Genomic DNA, 14,993 nt, shown 5'->3' with positions numbered 1-14,993 from the left:
AGACATCTAAGTCAGCAGCTTCAAGGCGCTGCAATCAAAGCAAAACATTCCCACACTCAAAGAGCCATCAGTCTGTACTTTTACACACGGGGAGAGTGGGAATTTCCAAATAGTTCATTTACCTAGGTAAATCCTTCAATAGATATATACTAAATAAAGTTTAATATTTAAATTACACATACGGGGATCCCTCAGTTTTTGTTTCGCTCATTTATCCCATATATACCAGTGCATACCCTGTGTTCTATCAACCTGCATCTATTTGTTGTTCCTTCACACATATATATTAATTTCCACGAAGCTAGATCCGCATGCTTTTCCGTAGTTGTTTCTATGCTCTGGAACTCTGTACCTCTCAGTTTTTGGTTAGAACTTTCTTTTAACAATTTTAAGGCAGCACTAAAAACTTTTTTCTTTATGAAAGCCTTTGGCTACACCTGAATTGACGTTTTGCAGGTTTTGTATTAACTGTTGATTGTCTTCTTTGTATAGAGCCCTGGGATGTGCTATATGTGTCTTGTCTTTCTCTGTCTCTCTTTCCTTTTGTATTTTTGAGATAAATTTTGTGTCCTTCTCCCGATCCCATATTAGGCAGAATTGTAACCTAGAATTTCTCCTGTGTTTCTTCTTTCCCCTACTCTATTAACCCTGGTTCTATTCTCTCCTTAATTTTGTAATTTGTTTATAAACCTCTTAGATTTTTATTGATTTGCAGTATATTAAATAAACATGAACCTTGAACTTCATTGTTCAATTTTGCATTTTTACAGGTTTGGTCTAGGAGGGGTGGCATTGAGGTGATCTTGATTGTTGAGTTTATCAAAATCTCAGGGAGGTACTTAGGGGCCTTGGTGAAGGAAGGCACAAGGCTGACAATTTGCCTACTGCATCTAATACCATTGCAGCAGCCGTAAATAGTATCCAGATAGGGCCAGATTCAGTAAATGGCGCTGGAAATTAGGCACCGGGAAAAATCGGTGCTCAGTGCTATTCTATAAAGGGCACCCCAGCAGGAACGCTCTTTATAGATTAACGCATAGTGCTGATTTCCAAGCTCAACTTTGGTTGTGATGACTTACGCAAGCGGAAGTCTGATGTAAATCCTGGCGTACAAGTTAAGTGCGCATCCCTGGAATTCCATAAAATGGCACACAACTTTCAGAACACCCCAGCTTGCTCATGCTCCTCCTGAGATCCATGCAAGACCAGTTAAGCGTGGTTAGTGGTAAAGCGTGCGGATCAGAGATCCATGTGTAACTCCCAATTAGTGTCAATTAAGTACTCGTTAACACCAATAATTGTGCCAATTGGACAATAATTGATCCAAGTATGAAATTACGTTGTGCGCGGATCTCTGCTCTGCATGCATATTCTGGCACTGATCCTTCAGTGCCATATATAGGATCTGGGGGATAGTGCCTCTGAAAGCTATGATTGGCACCAGCCAGAGGGATTAGCCAGATAACTGTTGCTGTTATCCAAATAATTCCTTTCAAATATTGGGCCCGCCCCTTAGGGGTCCTTTTACAAAGCTGCAGCAAAAGGGGTCCCGCGTTGACATCGGAGCATGTTTTTGACACGCTCTGAGGCCCCCTTTTATGCAGGTTTCCTTTTTCTTAAAGAAATGGCTGTGTGGCAAGTAAATCACTTGCCACGCAGATATTCTGGGGGGCAGCACTTACTGCCACTCATTCAGGTGACAGTAAGGGTTCCCACGCTAACCCAGTGGTAACCAGGCAGCATGCGGCACTGCCTGATTGCCGCCAGGTACACGCCAGCGCTACCAAAGGGCCCCTTAGTTTGTTTGTTTATTTTAAGCCTACGTAGCAGGCCTAAACACTGACCACAGGATACATATATTCAGTGCTGCTGACTATTAGGGCAATTCTATAAGTGGGTGCCTCCTCTTGGGTACCCCGTTGCCATGTGGGGAGAACCTATGCTATAATGGCATCTGGGTGCCCAGATTCCATTATAGAATACTAGCGTAACCCAGTATTGGTGCACATGTATTGGTGTAACCACGTAAGTTATGTGTACCCTTGCCAGATTTAGGCGCACACAATTACATAGTTACACCAATACATGTACGCCAGTACTGGGTTACGCTCGTATTCTATAATGGAATCTGGGCACTGGGGTACCTAAGAGGAGGAAGTATTCTGTAAGCCACGTGCCTAACTTAGAGCCCTACCCATGCAACTTCCATGATCTACCTATGTGTATACCACCTTCCAAATATGTTGGCACTGACTGAGCTGTATTATGTTCAGAGTAGTAATGATTGTGTTTGACAGAATGAATGACCCTAGGTGTATATGTGTTAGGTCGTTCCTGTAATAATGGAGTTCTTTTGTTATTTTAATTTCAGGTTCATTTAAATTTTGTATTATTAGTGCCAATAATTGGCTTTTTAACAAGCAATTATTGGCACTAATTAGATTTAATTGGGACCAACATGCATAAAGTTAGACATAGGATCCACACCTAACATTTACATGTGTTCCAAAAAAAGGAGCATGGAAATGGGAGTGTCATGGGCATTTTGGGGTGGAACAGGGGTGTGGTTTCGAGTTTCACATGTAATTACAAAATAATAGTGCTCCGAGCATAAACTTAGGCATGCGTATTTGCACCACATTTTCTTTGGTGCAAATGGCTATGCCTACATTTTCATATGACTCTCCGCTTAAGTGTGTATTCTATAAACTGCACCGAAATGTAGGCATGGCTTATAGAATAATGTATACATGGGCATTTTTTGGCGTCAATTTTTTAGGCACTATGGAGGAGATTCTATATATAGTACCTTAGAAATCGGCACTGAAATCAGTACCAACTAAGAGTATTCAATAATCTAGGTGCCGATTATAGAATAAGCGTAGTTGATATTTCAGCACCTAAATCTGCACGCATCCATTTATACCAACTAAAACATGGCATAAATCCCAGTGCATAGATTTAGGTGCACTGGACCGTATTCTATAACTAGGCGCCTAACACCCATGAAATTCCCATTTCCCTTCACATAATCACACCCTTTTTTGCCTGTGCGCATTAGAAGGTTGGCACACATCGTTACAGAATCAGTGCCAACTAGTGCTCATTATTGCTTGTTAAGTGCTGTTATCAGTACTCATTAGCTAGTTAAGCCAATTAAGTTACACACAGTGCTATAGAATCCGCACTGATTTTGGTGCCTAAATCTAAGCACACTATATAGAATCTAGGGGTATATATAGAATCTGGCCCCAGTAAATTAAAAGTTTTCATAATAGTTTGTCAGACAATTGAGAATGGCCTTTAACAAAACTAAGAAAATTGTTACAGTTGGAAGTCACCAGTTGTAGTCCCTACTGGAATACATTTGCTCACAAGAGCTCCATCATTGGGACATTAACATGGAAAGTTTGTTATATCATGGGTAATCCTTATAGTTTTATTTTTGTGCAGGCAACTATGGGAACCAAATTGATGGGATATCCAAGCCAAGTATGCTGAGGAAGAAAGATGGAGGAGACAGCAATGAGGAAGAATCAGAGCTCCTTCAGAACTCAAGTGACGATGATGCCGATGATGACGGAGAGATGGTGTCTGTTTCTATGACTCCAGCAATGAAGCCCTTTATAACTGATAGGTAAGTGCTATAGGAACTAAAGTCCCAAGGAATGAAATCCAATTACTGAGATAGTCATTGAATTAGTTACTTAGTTCTTTATTACCTAGCCTTTCAAGAATGTGATTGCTATGTAATGCCCATAAATCCAGAGGCCCTGAATGATCTCAGGAAATTAGAGTGAGTGTGCCTTAGTTTTAATCATTTTTCAAGATGTCACTAGGATAGATCAAATGTCTGATAGTCCATTTCCAAAAACCTAGGTAGTGGACAGACATGTAAATCTATTAACTGCCTCATACCATTTTCCTCAGAAAACTGCCACAAGTAACAGCAAAATATTCTTTAATAAGGTCATCTGAAGCCATCAAAGGAAAACAGAAAAGACCCAAGGCCAATCTAATCTGCCCATATTCATTCCTGGTACAGTGCCATAGAACCTATGTGACCTCTCTTTTTCCCTTCACAGATGAGGAACCCCTGTGGTTATCCCTTGCTTTCCTAAATCTGATCATGTTTGGCCTTCACCACCTCCAGTAGGAAGCTGTGCCATGCACCCACCATTCTTTTTTTTTTTTTTTTGGAAGAGCTAATTCCTTATGTTACTCTTAAGTCTACACCTTTGTGCCTCATACCATGATTTCCTGTTTTAGAACTTCCTTTCCACTGACAAATGCTTGTTTCTTATGCATTATTAATACTTTTGAGGTTACTGAATGTCTGTATTACCTTCTGCCTTTGCCTCCCGCTCACAGATTTAGGTCCATAACCCTAATTTATTTTACTTTACTTTATTTTTTATTAGTCGCCATTATTCCAAAACAAAGTTCAATGCAACTTATATCAAGAAATTAGGGGGCCCTTTTACTAAGCCACGTAAGCATCTACGCACGCCCAACACGCACCCAAAATGGAGTTACCACTTGGCTACTGCCTGGCTCTTGTGGTAATTTCATTTTTGGCATGCCTCTGATACGCGAATCCAAAAAATAATTTTTATTTTCCGACGTGCGTATTGGACGCACACCAAGTGGCATTTGACGCATGTAGGTCATTACCGCCTGGTTACCACATGAGACTTTACCGCTAGGTCAATGGCTGGCAGTAAGGTCTCAGACCCAAAATGGATGCACAGCAATTTTCATTTTGCCGCACGTCCATTTAAAAAAGGCATTTTTTTACAGGTGCACTGAAAAATGATTCTGCGTGCGCCCATAACATGCATCTGCACTGCTGCAAGTAATTTTTCAGCACGCCTTTGTAAAAGGGCCCCCAAACCATCTGGAAAACTTATATAATAAAATTAAAACAAAAAGGAATTTAGAGCCTTCAACATTTACATAGCAGATAAAATACAAACAAGCATTAAACATATTTTCTGAATAAATAGGTCTTTAAATGTTTACAAAAGGCACCATAATGTGATATAGTCCTTAAGTGGATTGGTAAATCATTCCACCATTTTGCTTATAAATATGGCAAAGTTATTGCATGTAATGTCTTAAATCTGGTACTTTTAGATGAGGGGAATGAGAAATGCAAATAATTGCCTGCTAGTCTCCTATTCCTAGGTTTAGGTAATAAAAACTATTGATTTAAATAATCTGCCGTATTTCCATATACAATCAAATAGATCTTTGTGCAAAGTTTAAAAATCCCTCTTGCCTCTACCTCTAATTTCATAGAGCTGCCCCATATTGTTAGCCATTCTTTTCACTGCCTCTAATCTGTCTACAGCAGTGGTTCCCAAACGTGTCCTGAGAGACCTCTGGTCAGTAAGGTTTGTCAGAATGTCCACAATGAATATGCGTGAGATAGATTTGCCTGCAGTTGAGACAGTTGATACAAATTCATTTCATGCATATTCTTTAGAGATATCCTGAAAATTCTACTGACTGGGAGTCTCCCAGGGCAGATTTGGGAACCACTGGTCTATAGTAGATCCTGTATAGATGATTCCAGAACTGCACGCAGTAGTCCAAATGAGTTCATGTAAATGTCTTGTAGAAAGGCATTACCATCTCTTTTACCATGCTAGTAATATTTTACTTCTTCACTGCTGAATGTTATTGGGGGAGGGTCAATGAATATTTGCTCTTGGTCAATCCTGTGGACACTCTGCTTCTCTTTCACCGCTGCAGAAACTATTTCCATCTGCCGTACTTTGAGAAGAAGCCTTGTATTTACATAAAGAGCTGGTGGCAGGACCAAAGGCGAAGGCTCTACAATGCCAACATTATGGACAAGATTGCAGACAAACTGGTCAGAACTGGTGATATCTTATAACATCTTAATAGTCACTGGAGACGTTCTGTAAATTGTCTCTGCCGCTATGGTCCCTATCCTAACTCAAGCTGACTTTTTGAAATTAGTTTTGCACCAGGGAGCTCTAGAGAGCCCAGCACTATCATTACTGAGAACCCTCAGGGCACCCAAGCTTATCTTAATAGGATTATGTAATGATTAGGAAACTATAAAAGTTTAGGAACCCTAATTAAAGCATTGATTAAATTGCTCTAGTTAATTATTTGTAAGCCTCACCAGGCTAGGAAGCAAACACGATTAGCAAGAGATAGAAAGTGCAGAAGAGGCTGCACAGGTAACTACACAATGGATTTTATATGGAACCTTCTTGCAAATTTGTGAAAGCACCCTTCCCCCAAAAGCTACTCTTTCTTCCATGTCACCTAGTTGTCCATCTCTCTTCCTTCCAGTCTATGCTTCTAACTTCAGCTCCCTCCAGCCCTGGTCAAAGAAAATTACCTATAATGCAGCCTCTAAACTCCAGGCAAACCACACCTGAACAAGTAAAATTGAGGCCAGCAGCTGCTGCAAGATACAACCCTGTAGTGCTCATCAGGCTTCACTGCTCTTCGTGCCACAGACTTTGGGCACTTTGGGTTCCAGGATGGTGATTGAGTTCTGCCTTTTCCTACACTGCTTAGTGGAGCTTCAAGCTCAGCTCCAGTTCAACATGCACCTTAAGATACTTTCAGTTCCCCTCTTCCCACTGGTCCCATGCATATTCCAGCTGAATTGGTATACACAAAGGGCCCAATATTCAGACCACAGGTGTTAGCCTGGCTAACTCCCATGGTCGGCACTGAACCCGGATATTCAGTGCTAAGCTATTTCCAGTGCCCGGCATTGAGTATCTGGTTTAGTTTTGTCTGGTTCAAACTTAACAGGCCAAGCAAATATTCAGCGCTGAACAGGCCAATGACAGACCTCGTATTCATGCGGCCAAATATGGCTGCCAAACTAGTGCTGAAAATCAGTGAATAGCCAGATATATCGCGTGATATAACCAGGTAGCTGCTAACCGCAGATTTTCAGGGGGTCATGGCCAGCCATGTCCCACTGGAAACTCACGTTTAACCGGTTATGGTACATTTAACTGGCCAGGTACCGTTCCTAGCTGGTTAAATGTTTTTGAATATCAGGGGGATAATTCTTTTTTCATTCATTGTAGAAAATCAGGTTGTCTATCAACAACTGGATAGAAATTCACAGTCACACCTTTTCGATTACTGGAGCATTGTCCCCATTTTATTAATAATGTTTGCATTTTCTACACTTGTAGCATAAGAATTTTTTTTTTTTTTGCTGTTAGACTATCTATCAACCACCATCCTGATTACCCCCATTCACTGTCAGCTCTACACAACAGGGTGCCAATGTGTTCTCTTTCTGCAATATTAGTGGAGTGGTCTGACCCTAAATGTAATGCTACAGTGCTGTCCAGATGAAGAACACCAGTATGAAAAAGCATATCGGTCTGGCCAGACAGATTTCTTTATATTGTATCTTTTTGAATTGGATACATAATTTCTGGGCTGAATGCCAATGTTTCTAGAATAATGAGGTTGATGGAATTGTATGAGAGCATTTGAACTTTGATGCTTATACAGATGCAATGTTTTCTGAAAAATGTGCTATGATAACACACAAAGACTCACATAAATTCATGTTATCACACTGAACCTTACAAACATCTTTTATTTAAAATGGAAGCAATAACCTATAAAACATACAGTATCATCACAGAGTCGGTCAAATCAAAGCTATGGAGAGACATAGTTCGAATGTTTTTATATGTCAACCCAAGTTTGTTATCGAAATATCCTGCTTTTAAAAATCTTCGATTTAAGTGTCTACCAAGCTTTATGTTCTCTTTTCAAGCAGTTGGTATTTGGAGTAATTTACCGGCTACAATTCGAATAGTTCAAAATTATATGCATTTACAAAAGAGGCTAAAAACTTTTTATTTGATAATTATGATGGTTACTATTTAGATTTTTTAATTATTAATTATGTAAATTCCTCACTTCTGACTGAATTTCTTTTTATGTAAACTGCCTGGAACCTCGTGTTGGGTCAGAGCGGTGTAGAAGACATGCATTAGATGAGATTAGATGGCCAATATGGTGACAATTATATAAATTGGTGCCTCAGTTTATGTACCCCAATGCCGTTCGCTGTGTGCCAATTCTATAGAGGCATCTTGGTGCCAAGATTCTGTTGTACTATAGAATACTGATGTGTGTCGGCCTTGGTGCTCCCATGTTTAGTTATGCCCTCTTGCACCATGTCAATGGCAGGTGTAAGTTGATGCACCAAGTGACACGTGTACTCTGTAAACTAAACGCATACCTGAGAGACATGCCCATGGTCAAACCATGCTCCGTCTATGTGCCTGCCCCCCTTGCAGTTAGGCACTATGGCATCCCTTTATAGCAGTGGTGTAGCTACGTGGGGCCACGGATGCCTGGGCCCCCATATATTTGGCCCTGGACCCCCCTGCCGATGACCCTCTCGACCCCCCCCTCCCGCCACCAACCCGCCGTCGCCTACCTTTGCTTATGGGGAACCCCAGCCCCCGCCAGTCGAGGTCCTCTTCTTCCGGTGCAAGGCGGTGGAGGATGTCAGACTCAGAAACAAAACAAAGCCTTGCGCCGGAAGAAGAGGACCTCGGCTGGCGGGTCCCCTGCCAGCAAAGGTAGGCGATGGCAAGGGGGGGGTCGAGAGGGTTGTCAGCGGGGGGGGGGTCAAAGTTGATGATGGTGATGGTGGTGGTGGCGGCGTGGGGGTCGGCAATGGCGGGGGGGGGGTCGGTGGTGCCGGGGGGGGAGCTAAAATGTGCACCCTCACCTCGGGCTCTGGACCCCCCCTCCCGACGAAGTCTAGCTACGCCCCTGCTTTATAGACTTGCACCCATCGTGTCATCAGCTGCAAAATGGTCACATGCATGCAGTGTAACAGATTATACCCCTAGCACAGGATTAACCTTTGGTGAGCCCTTGGCAAAGAAGCAGGTTCAGGATCCCTGCCCGCCCCTCCCACCTTTGAAAGATACATTTTAAAACTCCCCAAAATGCCTTCCTTCTCCTGTGACTCTGACTGTAGAAGAAAACCAGCAGAGGAGCAGGTAAATGCTGCTCACTGACTCTTCTTGCCAGCTGGAGAAGAAAAAGAATTCATATTTTTGGTAACTTACTGAAAGGTGTCACAATCTGCAGAGATGCCAGTTCTAGATTTGAGCAGCTGGGCTCTGCATTTCTAGCTGTGGCATGTAATTAACAGAGGAATGCATGCCTCAATCCTCCCCTATTACTATGGAAGAGAGCCAGGCACAAGTGAGTACCTACTGCTTTACAAAGTTTGCAGCACATGCAGTTCTTTCATTAAGCATATGGTTATCAATAGAAATCAAACAAAATAAAACATGGAAAAGAAAATAAGATGATACCTTTTTTATTGGACATAACTTAATACATTTCTTGATTAGCTTTCAAAGGTTGCCCTTCTTCCTCAGATCGGAAATAAGCAAATGTGCTAGCTGACAGTGTATATAAGTGAAAACATTCAAGCATTACTATGACAGTCTGACAGGGTGGGAGGATGGGAGTGGGTAGGAGGTATGCATGGGGACATCAAAGCATATCATTGATATTCTAACAGGGTGGGTGTGGATAGGTGAGGGGAGGGTGATCAACAGAGACATACAGCTTTATGGTTTATAATGGGCTAGGAACCCCAGATCCTTGTTAAGTCCTTTCTGTTGGGTGTTAAAATATTCAATCATTCTGACTTTAAAGGTCTTACGTTCTTGTATGGTTTTAAAGTTACCTTTGAGGATTCTCACTGTGAAATCACTGGTACAGTGTCCTGGTCCTGTAAAATGTTGACCAACAGGCGTGGGAACCCTGCTGGCACCAGTATTGTTCATATGATGTCTATGTAAATTGAATCTTGTCTTAAGCATCTGGCCTGTTTCTCCAATATAGCATCCTTCGTTACATTTTTTACACTGAATGATATATACCACATTGGAAGATGAGCAAGTGAAAGATCCCTTTATGTTGAATATCTTTCCTTTGTGGATGACTTTGGGGTCCTGTGAAATATTTTGGCATAGTTTGCAACTGGATAAATTACAGGGAAGTGTGCCCTTCTGTTCCTTTTCAGTCTGTGAAGGAAGTTTACTTCTGATTAGCTTGTGTTTTAAATTGGGTGGCTGTCGGAAGGCCAGTACTGGTGGGGATGGGAATATCTCTTTCAGTAATTCATCCTCCTGGAGTATAGGTTGTAGATCTCTTATGATTTTCCTCAGTTTTTCCAGCTCTGGATTGTATGTCACTACAAGCGGGATTCTGTCTGTGGATTTTTTCTTTTTGTACTGTAGCAGATTCTCCCTGGGTGTTTTGAGGGAGGAGGCAATATTCTTGGAGATTATTTTGGGGTTGTAGCCCTTCTGTTTGAAGGATTCAGTCAGGGTTTTAAGGTGTCTGTCTCTGTCCCCTGGGTCAGAGCAGATATGGTGGTATCTTGTGGCTTGGCTGTAAATGATTGATCTTTTTGTATGTGAAGGATGGAAGCTGGAGTTGTGGAGGTAGCTACATCTGTCTGTGGGTTTCTTGTATATAGATGTTTGTATACAGCCATCACTGATTGAGACCGTGGTGTCCAAAAAATTGACTTTTTCTGGGGAGTAGTCAATTTTGAATCTGATTGTAGGATGGTATGTATTGAATTTAGAATAAAATTGTTTCAGAGTTTCTTCACCCTCCGTCCAAATCATAAAAATGTCATCGATGTACCGGTAGTATTTTAGAGGTTTGGTCTGGTGTGTATTCAGAAATGTCTCTTCCAGCTCAGCCATAAAAAGGTTGGCATATTGGGGTGCTGTCCTGGTGCCCATCGCAGTGCCCATTATTTGCAGATAGATATCATTGTTAAAGTGGAAGTAGTTGTGAGTTAAGATGAATTTGATTAATTTTGTAGTTTCTGGTGAGTATTGATGGTCCAGTGTGGATTTTTTTAGGAGTCTTCCACATGCAGCTATGCCATCCGCATGTGGAATGTTGCTGTATAGTGATTCTACATCCATCGTGACCAGAAGGGTGTTAGGTGGTAGTTGCTTGATATTTTTCAATTTATTCAGAAAGTCTGTGGTGTCTTGTATGAAGCTGTTAGTTTTGTGTACGAGAGGTTTCAGAATTCCCTCTATGAATCCAGATATTTCTTCCGTGAGTGTGCCAATACCTGATATGATTGGTCTGCCAGGGTTTCCCAGTTTGTGGATCTTGGGTAGCATGTAAAATGTGCCCACCCTGTCAGACTGTCATAGTAATGCTTGAATGTTTTCACTTATATACACTGTCAGCTAGCACATTTGCTTATTTCCGATCTGAGGAAGAAGGGCAACCTTCGAAAGCTAATCAAGAAATGTATTAAGTTATGTCCAATAAAAAAGGTATCATCTTATTTTCTTTTCCATGTTTTATTTTGTTTGATTTCTATTGATAACCTTAAGAGTGGACTAACACGGCTACCACACTCCTCTAATTAAGCATATGCTAATTGTAAAGAAGGAAAATACCTAAAGGAACACATCTATCAGCATTGGTAATACTTTCATACATATCATTACAATTTACATCAAATATTTTGTTTTAAATTTACTTTATAAATACAGTACTGAAAGTTGGGCGGGGGGGCAGGGGGAGCGTTACAGCTGTTAACTGCAACTGTAAAGAGGCAGTTTTCAGACTGCCCACAAAGGCGCATAGTGCATAGACAGCTCAGAATGTACAGTAATTTTTAAAATGAAAATATATGTATAATTTTAGTTTGAAAATTGCATAAGCAAACAGTACACATGCATTTCTGCACCCTCCTTTTTGTGAGATGCTTTTTTTTTTCCAACTAAATAAACACACATACTTTTGAAAATGCAAAAGAACACATGTTGTTTTAGTTTCCACTCCATCCCCGTCACTCAAACATTTGCTCCAAAATGCAGGTAAAAGTACAAACATTCTTGAAGTATGTGCACACTTTGGGGCAAATTTTCAAAAAAAAAAAAAAAAAAAGGCCAGAAAAACGCTGAAAGTGCCAGATGGATGGTTTTTTTCTCAAACACATACAAATCACAAATTTCAAATTTGAGACATTTTTCTCTGCAGTTTGCCTAAATCACAAGAGGGCATGTTTTGGACGGGATCAGGATGGGCCGAGAATTTGGAGGTTTTCAGCCATAATGGAAAAATTAAGGGCCTCTTTTACTAAGGCACGCTAGCGTTTTTAGTGTGCGCTAATATTTAAGGTGCACTAAAACTTAGAGATGCTCATAGGAATATATGGATGTCTCTAACATTTAGCGTGCCCTAAATATTAGCGCACGCTAAAACGCTGTCGCGCCTTAGTAGAAGAAGCCTTAAGTCATTTTTGGCTAGGCCTGTTTCAATCACGAATAAGAAGCAAAAGGGTGCCCTGACTAGGGAGCCCTTTTACTAAGCTGCAGTAGGGCTAACTCGCAGGTAGCGTACGCCAAATTGACACTGCTGCTGGAGTAGCGCGGGTACCCGGTGGTAATTCCAAAGTTGGCGTGTGCTGTTTCCGGTGGTAGAAAATAATTACTGCATGAGTAGCGTGTGAGCCCTTACCGCCAAGTAAATAGGTGGTGGTAAGGGCTCACGCAATAAATAGCAGTGCTCTACTTTTTAATATTAGTGCATGGCCATTTGCTGCCCTGTTTTAAAAAGGCCTTTTTACTCACCACAGTAAAAAAAATTGCCCGGTGTGCACTAATTTCACATGTCCAAACTAGCACTGGCCACTTTTTACCAAAGCTTAGTAAAAGGGCCCCTAGATAGCCACTAGAGGAATTAATAAATGACCCCCCCTTAATCTCCCAGTGGTTACTGACCCTCTCCCATCCCCCCAAGATGTGTCAGTGACAGTACGTACTTCGCTCTATCACAACTGCAGATTATGGCCATTCCTATTAGAGCAGCAAGCAGGTCCCAGGAGCAGCCTAGTGATCAGTGCAATGGACTGTAGAGGAGAAGACCCAGGCCCATATCCCATTTTACACTTGCAGTGAAAATTGTGTGCCCCCCCCCCCCCACACACACACACAAAACCACCAAATATCTGCTGTGCCTATATATAGGCGACACCTGGAGGCTTGAGGGCTATTGTAGTGGTGTACAGTTAGGTACAGTAGGGATTTTTTGTTGTCCTGGAGGGCTCACAATACAAAAGAAAATGATTGCGGTGAGATTTGTACCTGGTATCTTTGATGTAAAGTCCACAGCGATGTCCCATAGGCTGCCCCACTGCTCTGCTGAGATGTCTGTGTGGCCAGTCCACTAAGACTGCTGGTTCCCATACACCCCAATGGCTTGTTTTAGTGCATTTTTTTTGAAGTTTTTTTGTTCGAAAACAGTCACTAAAGAAAAATGCACCGAGCACAACAATGTCTAAGAAATGACCATTTTCAAAACATAAAAATGGACGTTAATCTGAATCCACATGTACCCTTGAGTCAGAGTTGACTCCTGGGGACCACCCAGTGAGGGCCCCTGTGGTTTTCTTGGCAGGATTTGTCAGCGCCTTCTTCTGAGACATGAAGGGTTAATTGATTTGCTGAAGGTCATGAGGAGCTGCTGTGGGATTTGAACTTGGGCCTTCCAGTTCCCAGTGCATTGCTCTAACAATTAGGCTACTTCTCCACTCCCCTAAATTTAATAGTTCAGTGAAATTTTGAGTATAAATTTAGACACTGAGCCCTAGTAAATTTTCAGAGATCCCAAATTAAGGGCATAACTCTTAAAGTTAGGAGCATAAATCCTTTGACTATCAGGCCCTTAATGTAACCAGAACCAGAAACATATCTCTCAGAGTTGATAACACTTTCATCCATATTATGACTATATGTGTGCAATATTTCCTTTAAATTTACTGAACAAATCACCATGCTCAAGAGATATCCTTCCTTTCTGTTGCAAGAGAGTAATAGATCTGTTAACTTCAATTTCTTCCTCCATTCAATTAATAGCTGATCATGCCTCTTCCCTTGTATAAACATTTCCCTTTTTTAGGGAGGAAGGGGTTGCTTACCTTGCCTCCCTATTGCTATTCAGTTGGTTTCTTGGAAACCTTCAGCAGACATGGTTACTACCAGTATTTTCTCTGTTCTCTTGCATTGCCTCTTATGCATGCAGCAAACTAAAAACTGCAAGGACCCCTGGACGGTAGACAAAAGAGTAGGCCACAGCCCCTTTCAGCATCTCTCCTAGCTCTGCTGTTCGGTTGCCCACTAGCTGTCATTCCAAAATCAATATTTGTTGAGCCTTTCCTCAGGATCTTTAAGTGCTGCTTCAGTAGGAATTAGTGACAAGGATGAAATACAGGGTCAATTACATTACTCCACAGAGCTCTAACCATGCAGTCATTGGGTTGGCTGTAAATAACAACTGATGTCACTATCGTTGTTAATGTGTCAGGTGTTTCTATAATGCAGCAAGCTATTTTTTGTGTTCTCGCATGGGTCACTTGTGTATCTTTGCAGGAGGAGGGGCTTAATGATGTCCACGAGATGATAAAAACAGAGAAGTCATACCCTGAGCGTCGGCTACGTGGTGTCCTGGAAGAGCTCAGCAGTGGATGTTTGTGAGTGTTATAGGGAAGAGTGGAAAAAGATGCAAAACAACTGATAGGGAAAATGATAAGGAAGGGAGAGGCCCTGAGCTTTGTACCTTTTGTTGACATATATGGAGCTAGCTTGGAAATACTATTGCCCCCCTTTTACTGCAATGGGTAAAAGGCTGGGCATTTTGGGGGGGGGGGGAAGAAATAGCTGTGTGATAAGTGAACTACTTACCACACAGCCATTTCGGTGGGGAGCCCTTACCGCCACCCATTGAGATGGTAGTAAGGGCTCCCGTGCTAACCCAGCAGTAACCGGGCAGCACAATTACCGCTGGTAAGTTCCAGTGCTACAAAAATCTAAAAAAAAATACTTTAGTGCTGGAAATGGCATACGCTGGGGGTGGGACCTACTGCTGGGCTCCTGCCATAGCCTGGCGGT

The 14,993-nt window shown here is 41.7% G+C and overlaps 1 protein-coding gene across 4 annotated transcripts in view; it reads left to right on the top strand.

Moving 5' to 3' along the window:
- The window catches only part of OTOF (otoferlin), a 762,055-nt gene that overhangs the window by 604,019 nt on the left and 143,043 nt on the right, over positions 1–14,993 (top strand). For all 4 annotated transcript variants that reach the window (XM_030198653.1, XM_030198655.1, XM_030198656.1 and 1 more), the window contains 3 exons: positions 3,454–3,637; positions 5,758–5,878; positions 14,475–14,575. In XM_030198653.1, the coding sequence (XP_030054513.1) occupies positions 3,454–3,637; positions 5,758–5,878; positions 14,475–14,575 (406 nt within the window). The remainder of the gene's footprint in view (positions 1–3,453; positions 3,638–5,757; positions 5,879–14,474; positions 14,576–14,993) is intronic.

This window comes from Microcaecilia unicolor, chromosome 3, assembly GCF_901765095.1.
Source record: "Microcaecilia unicolor chromosome 3, aMicUni1.1, whole genome shotgun sequence".
Classification (NCBI taxonomy): Eukaryota; Metazoa; Chordata; class Amphibia; order Gymnophiona; family Siphonopidae; genus Microcaecilia; species Microcaecilia unicolor.
Note: the sequence above shows the minus strand (reverse complement) of the source record. Positions and strands in the feature narration are given on the sequence as shown.